The sequence below is a fragment of the Xiphophorus hellerii genome, chromosome 24 (assembly GCF_003331165.1).
Source record: "Xiphophorus hellerii strain 12219 chromosome 24, Xiphophorus_hellerii-4.1, whole genome shotgun sequence".
NCBI classification, from domain to species: Eukaryota; Metazoa; Chordata; class Actinopteri; order Cyprinodontiformes; family Poeciliidae; genus Xiphophorus; species Xiphophorus hellerii.
The window spans coordinates 773825-790149 of NC_045695.1; the positions used below are offsets into that span (position 1 = coordinate 773825).

Genomic DNA, 16325 nt, shown 5'->3' on the forward strand with positions numbered 1-16325 from the left:
CTCCTTTGTCGGTTTTATCAGCCTCCTTTAAGGAGAATAACTACAGACTGTTTCAGCTTCACCTCCAAGCACAAGATCAAAGATCTTATCACAAACCTGCCGACGACCCGACACCGAGAATCCAAACTTACAGCGATTATCCTGCTGCTCTACAAGCCCGGATCAGAGTGAGGCAACTTCAGGTTCAACTCCAGGCTTCCAGCATCTTAATGTGGTTCATTTCTTAGCGAGGCATAACTCTGTCACTTTTCCTGCTGCTGAGCAACACATGAGGCAACATTAGAAAAGTTTAGACACTCTCCTCTAATTCCCAAAGTAACACCAGAAATCACATCCGTACCGACTGAAATCCTCCATCACCACAACCCGATCTGTGACTCAGGTAGACTCTTATTTTGAAAATGGAATAAAAAAATATGAGGAAGAAGTTGTGAACTATTCAAAAGAGAAGAAAGGAACATTAGCAAGACGTTTCCCCACAAACAAGCAGTCACTGTGTTGAAGTTAGTGGTCGAACTGTGGGCGGTAACATTAGCATAGCTGCTACATGTTTAGCTTTGAGATGCTATTATAGGCTAGAATGGCTAACATGCTAACTCCTTTTAGCACAACTTGAACACAACAATAGTCTCTTCCGTCTCATCAAATTTTATTTTTGAAGCAGAAATTAACCCCCAGTGAGCCGAGAGAATCGGCTTCTTCTTCCATCTCTGTTGTTAGCAGAAATCGCTTGTGCGTCAGATTTATTATGTACCAGAAACACATACAAACTATTGTTTGTAGTAAAAAGAAAAACAATTTGAACTGCGTTAAAAAGTTGACATACTTAGGAAATCAAAATTAACCTGTTGAAGTCCAGCCCCTAACATTTACATGAGTTAGAACGTGTTTTTAACTAAAGTAAAGTTCTATGCAGATGATAACAAACTTTATTCAGTTTGTTCTACTCTATGACAAACTGTAAGCTGCTTCTAGCTGCACTTTTCTTTAACTTGCTCTTATTGTCAATTAAACTAAATTTATTAAATAACTCTGAGATTTAATATAATTTATGTTTTTCTATTTTTATTATAATCGTCTTACAATATTTGGGATTTGACTTTCAGACACCCGGAATCCCTACTGGCCCTCCATCATTCCAACTTGAAATGGTTTTATTTTTCACACAAAGTGCAAAACTTTTATTTCTTTCACAAATTTTCTCTCAACATTCCTGTTCAAGGTTCCACAAAAGAGAATAAATATCCAGATAATATGTACACATGCATCAAGAAAAGGCAGAAAACTGTGATCCTCTGACACAAACAAACAGCAACAGGAAACTTTACATGAGGATCAACTCAGGATTCAGTGTCAGATCACATAAAGAAAGGTTTCCTGCAGCTGTCAGTCAGCTGTTTTCAAACCCAAATCAAAGTTTAGAATATTTAAAAAGTTCAACAATCCAGAATCTCTTAACTTTAAAATCTCATTTATCATCATCCGTCCCTCTGCTGGCTTCATGTTTGAAACCTGCCAACACGTATTTTCCTCCATTTTCTCAGAGAAGCTCCGCGTCGCGTCAAAAGCCAACATCCTCCTGGGATCGACGCCTCCTCGCGTCAGAGCTCGTCTTAATGAATTACAAGGACCGACTCTGGTTACGGCGCCACTTCCAAATCTCTCTTTAATTGAAACACGATGCAGGGCCGGGGGCCGACGGGGGCCGTAAATCGGAACATCCGCTCGGTAATCAAACCGCCATCTGTTGCCATGGCGTCCAGAGGAGAGCCCGGCTCAGTCCGCGGTCCAGTCGCAATCAGACAGCGAGACGCGAGGCTCCACAGACGACACGGAGCATTCAGGCGCTTAATGGAGCAACACGAATCCATTCAGAGGCGACAGGAGGAGCAGGAGGAGCAGCCTGCTCCGAGACAAAACAGGAAACAGGAGAAACGGGAGGAAAGAGGGAAAGAAAGAAATGGAAGGACAGAAAAGTGCTGGACCTGTCCCACTGGAAAACAACATGAACACTACCAAATAGCTCAAATTCTGGATTTGTAACATAAAATTGTTGAAATTACTTCCTCAGAATCTCTTTTTTTTTTTTCAAATCCAGTGGAGGGAAAAATTGCCGAGTCATAAACCTAAAACTTCTCGGTCAGCGTTTTGTTGCCTGGTTTTCCTCAGAGCTTTAATTCTCGCAGGACTCCCCTGATGAAAAACTATTTCCGTCATCAGTCAGGCTCCAGCTGACGGATCGTCCTGCAGGACGGACCTTCGTCACGCCGCTTTCTTTTCCCTCCTCAAATTTCCACCAATAATCTCCAGTGTGACTGTTTGCTCTCAGTGATTTGATTCATTCTGGTGGACAGAGTTTGTTCTTCCACATGGATAACAGTCCAGTTTTTTTTATTAAAGGCTGTATTTTATCCCCAGTTTTTGGCTAAAGTGCATTTTTATGCAGACGATGTCGTATTTACTCAGCTGGTTCTTCTCTCTAATGACCTACTTTATTTACAGTGTTTTCCCAACTCTGAGTTATTCCATATTGTTTTATTACATCAATTTAATTTAGTTTTTTTGACAAAGGTTTTAAAAAGGCAGAAAGTTCATCTGTTATTTTAAACAGGTTTCTATCAAGGTTGTGACGAAAAATGGAAAAAGATAAAGCAGAGAGTGAAGGAGAAAGAGAAAGAATTGAAATAAATTAAAAATATAAATTAAAATTCACTTCTAAAGAAAACTTGGAGACACAAATCAAGTATTAGAAAAACAAATGTTCTCATCAAAAAATTATTTAACTCAGTAATTCAATTCAATCTGCACGAATTAATGCAGCAATCCATGCAAAATGAGCCCCAACCAAATATTAAGTGTAAATACTGTACAACACATGAACATGCAGCTCATCTTTGATCAAAATCATTTGTTATTTGTATGAGAAACTGAATTTTGGGTCTCATCAGCTGTAAGACTGAATAATCATTTTTCTTGAACTGAAATAAACTTTCAGACGACATTTTCATTTATTGAAAATAAATGAACTTTTTAGGCAGTGATCGTTTAGGTTCTTTTGTTGCTGCACAAATAATTTCCATCAAGGTTTATCAAGAAGGAAAAGAAGAATAAAAGGTTCAATGAGAAGTGAAGAGGAAGCTCCAGAGGAAAAGTCTGCAGAGAAAAGTCACGTCAGCAGGGAGAATCTCCCCGCTGGGAAACGGCCGGCAGCGGCCCAGATCTTTTTTTCCTCCACTCAGGCGTCTGATGATGAGGGAGATGAAGCCGGCAGCCTTCGCAGCCTTCGCAGCCTCTCCTCTGTATGAAAGCATCATCTGCAGAGAAGCTTTGGTTTAAGGTCAGGGTGAGTCGTGGGAGCAGGTCAGATACTCTCCTCCATCGTTCAGCAACAAAAACCAAGAAAACTTCAGATCCTTTGACCTGGAGAACAAACTGCTGTGACCTCCAGCTGCTCCAGTCCTGGCTGTTGGGATGATTTCCACCTGATAGTGCGGCACATTCAGTTCAATCAGGGAGCAGAACTTCACCATCTGCTCCACCTCCAGCTGCTGTGGTTCTCTGAGTCAAACCAACCTGTTCCCCTCCTGGCCTGTGGGGGCGCTGCACCAAGAACCACTGAAGGAAACAACACTAAAACCTCTGAAGTCACTGAGCACAACTTCCTTCTTCACCAAATGGAAACAAGATGGCGGCGTCAGATTGTAGAGGTTGGAGGATTTCTCTTTAGTCTCTGGTTAAAAAAAAACACAAACCTTTTCTTCTGCTAGCGCTAGGCTAGCACATTGGTTTTGGTTGTTTTTATTCACATTGCATGTTTGGCTCCCAGTAGAGGAAACAGAAAAAACAGCCAAAAATAATTATATTAGTGAAAATGAGATGAAGATTCATCCTAAACCAGAGTATCTAATAATTCCTAATATTTCTTCATTCAGGATCAAAACGATCGTCTCGTTTTGTCCAGTAAATCCCTTTAACTGTGGGTTCATGACAACAGCCTGTTTTTGCTCTGGAAGCAAAGAAACACAATGAAAAATATTTTCTTCTCCATCAAAGTGATTTGATAAAGAGCAGCGTAGAGAGGGACGAACAAAAGAAAACAATCTGTCTTTACAGAGCAACAGTTTGACAGGTTCTGCTGGGGAATGTAAATGTGTGAACAAAAGGAGACATTCATATGCAAAACCTCCTCAGAACGACGCTCAACGCGCCACAAAGTTCAGCGAGAAAAGCTGCAGCAGAAAAAGCTGCAGCAGAAAAAACAGCAGAAACGTCTTTAAATGTCACAGACGATGGAACGAAGTGAGGAAATCCCCGCCGACGCAGGGCGACGTTTTCTACATTTCCAGCCGGCTGCTTGGATTCCTTCGCCTGAGCTCACCACGGCCATGACTCGGTACAAAACAAATTAAAAAGTAACTGTTGCCATGACAACAGGGGGGTTGCTCCTGCGGGTTGGGCCCCTCAGACAGGCGCAAGGGGAGAGAAAGGTTTTCATCAACAGAAAGATGTCAGCAGAGCTCAGAGGAGCAGAAAACTCTGCAGCGATAGTCGCCTGTAACTGGATCCACAACCGGCTGCAGGATCAGCAGACAGAAACGCAGCTGCAACGCTAACCATGAAACGCTAACGATGCAATGCTAACCATGAAACGCTAACAATGCAACGCTAACCATGAAACGCTAACGATGCAACGCTAACCATGAAACGCTAACGATGCAACGCTAACCATGAAACGCTAACGATGCAATGCTAACCATGCTGCAACGCTAACTATTCAGCAACGCTAACTATGAAATGCTAACAATGCAAGGCTAACCATGCAGCAACGCTAACCATGAAATGCTAATGATGCAATGCTAACCATGCAGCAACGCTAACTATTCAGCAACGCTAACCATGCAGAAACGCCAACTATTCAGCAACACTAACGATGCAATGCTACCGATGAGGCAACGCTATCAAAGCGATGCGTTTCCGGTCGCTACAAAACACAGTCCATCCGACTCCGAGATAAAAACATGAAGGAAGTGTTTCCCTGATCATTGTTTCACTTTCAGAATTAATAATCAATTCTCTCAGTTTATAAGAATTCAGATGATGACAAAAGATTAATTTCACACATTTTCAAGAAACAACGAGGAAATTTGCTGATGTCAAAAAGTTGTAAATTTGCAATAAAAGGGAATTACAATTTCCCTTAAAAAAGGCATAAATTTAGCAGATTAAAACAAAGTCTTTAGTATTACAAATGAAGAAATCTGTAAGAAAAATCTTAAATTTACTGAGATTTTAAAGTCAGACATTTGCAACAAAACGTATCACAGATCGAGGTGGTAAATTTATCAGATTCATCTGGATATTTTCCAAACTGTAGTTTCATTTTCTTCTTCATTAAACTGGAGAAAAGTTATAAATAAAGGTATTTCTGAGTGAAATAGATGCATTTATGAGAAACCTGCCCATATTTCTCTACATAGAATACAGACAGAAAATACCACCTGCTGAAAGCTGGAGGTTTTATTTGGGTTAGGGTTAGAAATTGGCTTTGTGAATCCAGTGCAGAAATAAAAGTTTAAATCAAATCATTCTGAACTGTTCTGTAGATTAAATGTTTCCAATTTACTGGATATTAAATGTTTTCGCCTCTCCTGCCACATGAAGCATGTTTGACCTGAGAGTCGGGAGGTTTCCACATTCAGTTAGTAGAAAATATAAAACTCCTTCAAATGCATTTCACCACAAACTCTTCCAATCTGATTGCTGCAGCCAGGAACCAATCAGCAGCGAGCTCCGGCTGTGACCTCACAGCTGAAGCCGTCCTGACATCCTGACCTAAACGTTCCTTCACTCAACGCCAGACTTCGCTTCAGCATCGTGTTGACAGCTAATTAACTGCAGAGCCACAGAGTTCCTCACGCTGACCAATAGAGTGAAAGTGGCGAGGTCACATGACCTCCACCGGCCCCTCTCCAGTCACACTCACACACGGTTTCATAACGACGCTTCATGCTGGAGCAGAGGCTCAGAAAGAGGTGAAAAAAGTCATTTTGGAAGAAAATTGGCTCTGCTGATGATGAACGACTGACTCATTTCCAGCTGTAACTTTTTATGTGCCAGTAATGCAGATTAAAAGACTGTAAATGCTGAGACAAACTCTGACATTTCAACATCAGAGATTGAGTGAGACAGATCGTAATGAGGCAGGGAGCTGAATTAAAGGCTGTCGACTCAGAAACCCTTCCTGATGGAGGGAAAGTGGAAAATCAGGCAAATCCTCCAGTTTTACTCTGCAGCAAGATGAAATTTAGCAGAAATAATCTCACTAGTTGTTCAGTAATCCACTTTCAGGGACAAATTTAGTTTTATTCTTTTGTATTCACATCAGAGGAGAATCTTGTAATTTATCACAGAAATGTGCAGCACATTTATTTTTTTATGCTAAATTTAATTTTTTACATGAACTAAAACAAAAGTAACATTTATTCATGTGTTACGAATGTTCTGAATAAGTCAGCGTTTTAAAAAAAGCAGAAATCAGAACTTTTCTGAGCGAAATGACCAAACTATGAAACGGGAAAGTGTTCAACCCCGTCACACACAGCAGGAAGCGAAGCGTTGTCCAGCGAACGTGAGTCAGAGCGCCACACGTGACTCACTCGGCCTTCGCCGCATCCACCTGTTTGCTTAGGGCGTAGGAGGGACGGCGGTAATAACAGGAGCGATAAAGAGCAGGTGCCTGTCCGCCGTGTGAGCCCGAACACCTGCGCTGTACGAGACTGTAGCCGGTTCAATACGTGTAGGTGACACAGTGACAGCTCTAAAGTGCACCTGCATCACTTTCTGCTCTATTTCTGGCTCCTGTGGGAGTGAAACACGAATGTTTCTGCAAAACCGACGCTAGGAAGCTCCTAGAAACAATTCCTGCTAGGAAACAGTGACTGCATGACTTTATGTCTCTGGATTAGATGCACCTGTAGGTTCTCTTCCAGAGAGAAAAATGTATCGCTCATTTTCAGAAAAGCTAATCTTTTCTACAAACAGAAACTTTTGCTGCATACCATCAGTCAGGACAAAGAGAACACCTTAAAGTTTCCCTGTATGCACTTACCAGCACCCAGTAAAAATATGAATCATTTTCAGAAGTGCTTTAGTAAAACCTTGCATCAGAAGTGTCCAGCATAACAGTGATCAGCGGCAGGCTGAAAGATGAATCATGTTCCTCCCTGTTTGGAGGTGAAACAGTCTTACCTTCATTAGAACGGACTCGCTGAGCTTTTCTCTGTTGACGATCTTTATGGCGACCTTTTGACCTGTGACACAGTGGAGACCCAGCTTCACCAGACCTGAAACACAGACATCAAACAACATTCACATCAACCTGGCTCAATCTGAATGGTAAAAACTTTAAAATTTCAGTCATCACATTTGAGAACAGAGCAGCGATAACAAACCAACCAGCCAACCACCAAGCTAACGCTCCAACCAGCTAGCGACCCAACCACCAGTCAGTCCTGGTGCTTCCAGATGTTACACCTGGCATCACCTGCTGCTGATGTTAAACATCATCTACTCCGGTGTGAACACAGGAGACCAACATGGAGCTTGATGGATTCTTCGATGATCAGAAGCTGCAACCTCTAATTTTTCTCCTTTGTCAACACAAAAAACTGAAAAACTTAGTAAAACACGTTTGGCCTCGACTGTCAATGAAAAACCTGCGTTCAATGAGTCAAATAAAGTCTGAATTACGAAAAAACTCTAAGACATATAGAGCGGATTATCTTTACACAACACTATATGACACAAATATGAGACAAGTGCATAGAAGAAAACCTTAGATGTTTATGATCAGAATAAATGAGTTGAGCTGCTGGAGCCTCGACAGATGAAACTGTAATAAATCTGCGTCCTTTAGCTCCCAGATCTCCTTTCTGTTGTGCACCTGTGAGAGCTCACCTGATGGAACTGTTGCAGCGTAACGCAAATGTCAACAAGCAATACCTTTATCTTAACGCGGCCACAATGGCTCCATCCATCTCCATCAAAGCCTTGACACCAGAGACTGTGTGTCTCACTTTGTACTGAAGGTCTGCAGGCGGCGGAGGAAATGCCACGGCGCATATGCACCTCTTCATTACCGCGCATGTTTCACAGGACGTCAGCCTGAAAGGTGCTTTCCGCCGCAGGCGCGGCGCTGGGAAATGAGCAAAGCTGAGAACAATGGGGGCGTCTTGACCAGCACGGCAGCCTGGGGGCGCTTTCATGTCGGCAGGTAGATCTGAAACGGCAGCTGGAGCCGTGCTGGTCAGGTCTCATTGATCTGGTGGAGGAGAAGAGCCAGCATGGCTAATCTGCGTACCATCAGTCAGGACAAAGAGAGCAACCTAAAGGTTCCCTGTGTTCACCCACCACCACCCAGGCAACAACGAGCGGTACTGGAGGAGAAGTGAAGGAAGACACCTGGTTTTGTTCAGGAATGAGGGGAAAACGCAGCGAGAGGTCAATCAGCCGACTGTAGAGACCCAAAGAACAAGATCGAGGAAACAAGCAGCCGGAATGAGTTTCCTCCGTAAAGTAATCATAATCCAAAGGTTTACTAAAGTTTACTTATACTATTCCTGTTACAGAGTTTCTGATTTCATAGGTTTTGTTTTCAGAACCAGTTGGTAAAGATCAATCTGGTCTCTTCAGGTCGACCATCGGAGGTCTGAGTAGGAGCTCATGGTAAGAAAACGCTTCATTTGTTTCCACTGACAAACACCGAAAAGCTTAAATACAACCGAGTTATTGCAAAGATTTCATGATCATCAGATTTTCACACAAAACTATAACAGAAAAGCAGACACATTTTAAACAAAGTTAAAGAAGTTTGGATCATTTGACCAACTTGTATCAATCACAGCTGAGATTTAATAAATATATTGACATATTTAAAACTTGAGGTACACTCTGTCACAAACTTAGAGAGATTTAATTTAATTTAAAAACAAACAAAAACCTCTTACTACATCAAAAATCTAACTGAAGATTTTGTATCTTCTCCTCCTCATTGGTTGTAGTCATGGTTTTCATAAACTCATGACTCTCCCATCATAATATTTAGAATAATTTCTGAAATGTATCCATCTGTCATGCATAAATTATTGTTTCAGTCTGACGAACAATAAATTCAAATAAATTATTTACAATTTAGAGCTTTTTTTACATTATTTTATTGTAAAGGTCAAATTGCTCAGAAGTACTTCAGCAGATTCTGCATTTAAAAATAGATTATAATAATTTATTAATCCCAATAATCAGTACATGACAGGAGTTTTATTATTTAAGGTTCTTCATAAAACTGAATTAAAGGAGCAAATTAAAATGGATATTTAAGAGACATAAACCCAGACCGGGTTTAGTGTGGGAATGTTTCCACACACAGACAGAAGACGGTATTTAGGGTGGAAGTTAGTGCAGCATGGGTCCACTGAGAGCCACACGCATGACTTATTTCCACTAAAAACCCATTTATGATCTCATGATTACCTGCAGAGATCTTCCGCCTCCCGTGATTACTCCCCTGACACGTAAATGTGTGGTTTTGTCTCAGAAGACGAGCGACGCAGCTTTGATCTCGTGCAGAATGAGAACCATAAAAATCAGTTTGGATTTGACATTTTTCCTCCCAGTTATTGCAAACACAAAGCTCCAAACTGGGCCACAAAGTGATAATCTCTGACATTTTCACATCTACTTAGCTTCCCCCTGCCTCGTTATTCAGCTCTGACATTTACTGTTTGGAACAACTTTTCAGTCGTCTGGTGATTCCTGCACCTGATAGACAAACAACAAAGAATGTAAGAGAGGAAAAGTGCCTGGAAAAACAGCTGGCAGTTACATCTGGTGTCAAAATCTCTATTAGGCAATTAAACAGTACAAGCAGTGGTTGGCACACTTCTGCTAATCTGCTAACGCTCCAACAGAGGAGATCATTTTTCTGCTCTTTTGCTACATTTGAAAATATTTAGTGAACTTAGCTTCCACTAAATTAATTTCTCTGGATAATTTTGAAAGCGCTAATTTACTTGGCTGTAAATTTATTTGTCTGTAAATTAGAGACTTTCAGTTGAATAAAGTTCAACATTGTTTTGCTTATTGACTGCTAATAAATCTTCCAATAGTTAGACATTTATGTTAATACTTTCTGTTTTTTTATTTTAGACAGGAAACATACAGGAACAAAATCAAAGACAAAGACAGTGAAGAACAAAATTAAATTAAATTAAATTAAATTGCTGCTCGAGGATTGTAGTCGTTCAGGGAAGATGTCATTTGAATTGAAGTTAGCGCTTTAGCATTAGCCTCCACTAAATGCTGTGTTTCAATATTGTTAGCGCTAGCGAAGCTAATATTTATGACTAGCCTTCTGACATCATTTGTATGTTCTCCTCCAATCTTATTAGAGTTAAACTGAACCTGAAATGAGAACGTCTTCCAGGTGCAAAGCTATAACCAGGTTAGCAACTCGCTGCCATTTCAAAACAATCACAAGTCCATCAGAGAAAAAGATGATTTTCTACTGGATAAAGAAAAGGCTAATTCAGCCCCAGATCTGGGAAATAAACACCTGAATTGCTCCGGCTCAAACTTCACAGACCTCAGCTTAACGGCACAGCAGCAGCATGCTTCCAGAAAACATAACCAACCATCAGGCACGGCGGAGGAGGGCTGGTGATTTGGGCTCGTTTTACAGCCGCAGAACCGACTTAATTTCCACTTATCGAGTCAAACCTGAACTCTAGAACTAAATATGATCCAGTTTATTACAGAGACCAACAGAAACATGTTTATTGGTATTTAAGTACTTCAAACTTCAGTTCTAAGTAATTAACTCTTAATGTGACGTTATAGGAAAACAGCAATAAGTTTAGCGAGCAAATAAGTGACCAAAGTTAACCGGATTAGAGGAGTAAATTGATCCAGATGTATTAAACGGCTCAATATTAAATATCAGAGCCACAGGAAGATAAAATCCATGCATGGCTGCAGCTGAAGTCACACGGGCTTTTATTGATTTCTCTCCTCTAAATCAGATCAGTCCTCTCCGCTAATCAGATCAATATCACCCGACCTCTGACCTCTGCCGGCTGAACTCGTTTCTCATCCATTCCCAGGTGTTTCCTGTCTGCTCTGAGCCCGGAGATAAAAAATGACCCGTAAAGACTCCATTTATCTCCTTTAATGAAAACACTTGACTAACAGAAACACTGCGGACGTAAAGCAACATGATTCACCTGAACGCCCCACAGGACGCTGCGTTCAATGACACGGCTTTCAGACGCCTTTAAGTTGAATACAAAACAATTTTAATTTAAATCCTCTGAAGCTCAGCTTCTTACTGAGAAATTAAGGTTTTCTGAATATTAAAGATTTTGGATAAACTTCTTATCATAACAGCTGGTTGGTTAAAATATGTGGCAGCAAATTCTGGAAAAAATTAATAAAATAAAATAAATAAGATCAGTTTCTAACCAATGAAATGACGCGAAATGTAAAAGTTTTTATTTTTGATGCTTACAAAAAAACGAATCCTTCAGTTTTTCATTTGTGTTTTATGAGTTTGTGCCGTTTGGGCTTAAAGAAAATCTGCCAGCGTAACACATGGAGTTCCTCAGGGCTGTGTTCTCAGTCAACTTTTATTCAGGTTTGGAGAAAATAGTTTCCAGCCGACTGGAACCGGGACCAGAAAAGTCAGGAAGTATTCACAGATCCATAGCACTGAGTCTGATTCTGCCCTGAAACGGGTTAATGACAAATTTAGCAAGAGATTTTTGAACTATTAAAAAGATAAATACAGTTATTTTAAATAAGTTCTGTAAAATTAAAGTATTTAAGGACATTGGTTCAAATTATTGAATTAAAACTGATGTATTTCTCACGGATTTGTTTCCACAGTAATTCTTTCATCATTTCATTTATTCCTAATTTTTTAGGAGTAAAAAATTAGGAATAAATTTCCTAATTCCTAAATTCCTGAATATGGGAGCTTATTTTAAAATCAGCATCCTGACATCTTAGAAACAAACAGATCTGGTGGATCCTGTTATTTTCATCAGGTTATGTTTTTGTAATAAATAGTGGAAATTAAACCATTATGATGCTGTCAGAGTTTTGACCAACAGCCTCCCTGTTTGGTAATCTCATTTAACTATTTCTGTTTAAAACCTGATTTATCTATAGATAAACCTGATCATTTCTCTTTCCTTTAACCTTTAGTTGCATCGTTTCCTGCACTGCGTTGGGTCCAGTTCCAGGTCCAGACTGGATGGATTGATCCTTCCTGCTGCGTTACTGGGAAAGACGGCCTGTAAATGAGAGCGATGAATCTTCCTGGAAGTGAAATAAATGGTGGAAATGTTGCTGCAATAAAAGAATAATTGAACTTTAACCAGCAGGAGATCCTTTAACACACATTCATTTAACTGAACTCATGTTCCTCCGTCATGAATCTCTTTAAAATAAACTTTTACTTTTTATCTCTTCTTAAAGAAACTGAATTTAACTGTGAGATTTGTTTATTTTATTATAAAATAATATTGTATAATAAAAGCTGAACCAAATTATCCGGTAGCTGCAAGACAAAAACAAATGACTGGAGCTCAGGACTACCAGTAGGAGGCGCCGGCTCCCACCTCTAACGCCGGAACCATAAATGTTTTGTCCGTCTGCAGCGATCAGCGTTTGCAGTTTTCCTTGCTGACCTTCTGAGAACCGCAGCAGGAAGTGTCACAACGTTTCCCTCCGAGGTGTGAGACGGCGGCCGCGCGTCGCCCGCCGTTAGCTCATCACGAATGTGTCGACTGGGAGAAGAGACAAGCGTCTGACCCCCAGGTGAGCTCTTCTTCTTCTTCTTCTTCTTCTCTAATAATTATGTAGCTAACAGATCAGGACACCAGCTGCCGGCTTCTCTAGACTTTTGTCCATTTTTTTTGGTTGAGACGTTTAAAGTGTCAAAAATGATTTCCTCTCCTTCCACTGTCGTATGTTCAGGCAGTTGGGATGCGTAACCGTGGAAACAAGGTGTTGCTACTACTGGGAGCAGCTGATTAGCATCTCAAAAGCTCAAATAATACCTGACCTCTGACCCCAAATCCCAGAGGAGCCGAACACAGAGAAGCGGGAGGTTTAAACCAACTCTTTAATCCGTCATGACGGGCAAACATTAACGTCAGCCCGGCTTTCTAACCGGCTAAAGAGGAGCGGCAAAAGCAAAGGGTGATGATTAGCAGCGCTAGCAACAGCTGATGATGTCATCCAGTGAAATGTCGTCTCTGCTGCCTGGAGGCCTAGCTGTTAGCATGTCAAAGTCATGAGATGTCATACACTAACTGTCTTCAGTCAGAGGCTTCTTCAGAGGCGTTGCAAGACTGACTGCTACTGGAGATCCTTCCTGACCACAGCAACACTTTAGGTTTCTCATCTGGAGAAAATCTTGATGGTGAAACAAGAAATAAATTCAATGGCGTCGAGACGAAGCTTTTAGACTAAAAACACTTTAACTATCCAACATGGAGGTGGCAGCATCATGCTATGGGACTGCATTACACAAAACGGATGTGATAATGAAAGTTTTCCTCCAAATTCTTCATCTCCTCCTGAAATCAGCTGCTGGTTGAAGCCAAGCTGCACCGTTCCCTCAAACGTTTTAAATCTCACTGCAGGTGAAACTCAGAAATCCTCCCAGAGAGGAAACAAACTAATACCATGAAACTGGATGACAGTTATGGCTCATCGTTAGGAAACATCAGAACCGAACCGAACCTGCTATATATTAAAAATGATTTATCTGGCCTTTAAGCTGAAAGCTGCTGCTAGTTAAATCAGCTCCAGTTCTGTTTGGGTTCTGAACACGACCGGACCACCAGGAAACGCCCAGAGGAGAGTTTCACCCTGGAACCCGATAAATCAGACAAACACAACGCTGAACCCGAACACATCGTCTGCACCGGTTCTGTTCCAGCAGGGCGGGTCAGTGTAACGCAGCGCAGCGTAAAACAACGTAACGCAGCACAGAGTAACAACGTAGCGTAAAACAACGTAGCGTAAAACAACGTAGCGTAACGCAGCGGAGGATTTTTTAGCTGCAGATGAATCATTTTCACTAGAATACGGCATTTTAGGCAATAAAACGTTTATTTGTACATATTGAGCTATTTGTTTGTTTGCTTTTTCTTATGTATTTCTAATATTGCATAAAATAAAATTAATGGTAAATCTATCGACCACCTCGTCTTCTGGTTGTCCTAGTAATAAAAATAAATCAGGTTATTTCTCTATTATATTTAACCTATCAATAAGTTCCTCTATGATCTTTTTTTTTTTCCATTTTTTTTCTTCGAAGAGTTTTTGCGGCGCTAGCGGCTTGTATTTTTTGTACAGTAGGCAGACAGGAAGGAGGGTGAGGAAGACATGCGGTAAAGGTCGTAGGGACCGGGAGTCGAACCCGCGACGTCCGCGTCGAGGACTAAGGCCTCCAAACGTGGGGAGTTCTAACCCCCTGCGCCACCACAGCACGCCCCCTCTATGATCTTTATGTATTTTTGTTTATCTTCATGTATCAAAATGACAATAAATAAATGTCTTAGATAAAATGAGTCCATCTGTTGTGATTTGACCTGTGGTGTTTTATTAAAGGTCATCATGTATTGATTATCACAGATAACTAAAGCAAATAATAGAAAACCTGAGGAGACTTTCATGAATTCAGAGATTTTTAACTGAAATTTAATCGAAAAAGGTTAAAAATATGAATAATTCAGCTGATATGTTACTGTTCTAATTTTAAAACACACACAGACATGAGAAGCGCTTACCTGTGTTGTCAAATCAGCATTTTGTGAGCGGAAAGCAGCCGTCCAATCAGCAGAGAGCATGAGGAGAGAGCAGTGGTTAGGTTAGGAACCAGAAATCTACCCGGTAACAGATGACAGCAGTTTGTGCTTTAATTAGGATAAATTCAGCCTGTTTTGACGTGGGAATCGTTCTGATCCTGACCCACATGAGAACCAACATCCTTCCAGTGGTTCTGAGTGTTTCTGTGTCAAGGTTAGCCCCGCCCCCAACCACAGGAACCCCACTCAATTTATCGACTGCGATCTTTTCCTCCATCGCTCTTCCTCCAGATTCTGACAAAACCGGCTCTGCTTCCCCCTTAATGAGGTGATTAATAAACCAGCTGCATGTTTTCTGTCTGTTTCCTCATGGAAGATGAAGAGGAAGACGAGGAAGGCCAAGAAAGCAGGTCAGGCCTCGGGAGGCGGACGAAGAGGCGGAGCTAAAGGTTTGGTGCAGCGTTTGGCGTTTGATGGCGGCTGAGCTGAAACACTTCCTGTCTACTGACTGAGAAATAAATTATTTAAATGTTAAAAATTCACCATATAGGTTTCTGATTTATTTCACCATTTATTTCACAAGAACTATCAAAGAAAAGTTCATTTCATGAGTAAATGATCGCCACACCGTGAAGCCTGGTGGTGGCAGCATCATGCTGTGGGATATAGTCAGAGTTAACCAATGGAGATAAATGAAGGGCATTCCTAGAAAAAAAACAGTTTAGAGTAAATATTCAGTCAGAGATACAGCAGTGTTTCAGACTAAAGCATATTCATGTGTTAGAATGGCCTAGTCAAAGTCCAGATGTAAATCTGTCTGAGAATTTGCAGAAAAACTTGAAAACTGAGCAGTTTGGTGTAGAAAACCTGCAGCTGGAGTTACAATAAACAGCTCTTCTACAACTCAGTGGATCTAAATATGAATGCATGCCGCACTTTTCAGATTCTTAAATAAAGAATGATGGATACCATAAATCATCTTCCATCCGCTTCATATTGTGTTTCTCTGTAAAACCGATTAAACTGAGAATAACAGAGGATTCAGTTCCTTCAGCTTCAAAAAGCTTTTCTGCAGTTTAAAGATGATAAACGTTAATATATCATATAATAATATATATTATATTATATCATCAACATTGATACATAAAGCAGAACAATATCAAACCATTTTATTTCCATTTTTCCTTCAGTTTAGAAATAAGATCAGAGTTAAGTTTTCACAGATAATGTCTGTATCTTCATATTTTTCTCATATTTTCAGTCTCTTCACTGTTTTTGTCTAAAACAAAATGATTCATCCATTTTGAGTCTCTTAGAAACGCGACTATTGATGAAGAGCAGATGAGTGTCACTGCAGCGGCTCCACATGAAGAGCATCTGAAGAGCAGGACGTTCCCGGCTCCGACACGCTGGAGACAAAACTTTAATGATTCGGCGGCGGCAGCGGCGGCG

At 40.7% G+C, this 16325-nt stretch overlaps 1 protein-coding gene across 8 annotated transcripts in view; it reads right to left on the bottom strand.

Moving 5' to 3' along the window:
* The window catches only part of LOC116716094 (serine/threonine-protein kinase BRSK2-like), a 95616-nt gene that overhangs the window by 35287 nt on the left and 44004 nt on the right, over positions 1 to 16325 (bottom strand). For all 8 annotated transcript variants that reach the window (XM_032556883.1, XM_032556882.1, XM_032556884.1 and 5 more), the window contains exon 2: positions 7249 to 7343. In XM_032556883.1, the coding sequence (XP_032412774.1) occupies positions 7249 to 7343 (95 nt within the window). The remainder of the gene's footprint in view (positions 1 to 7248; positions 7344 to 16325) is intronic.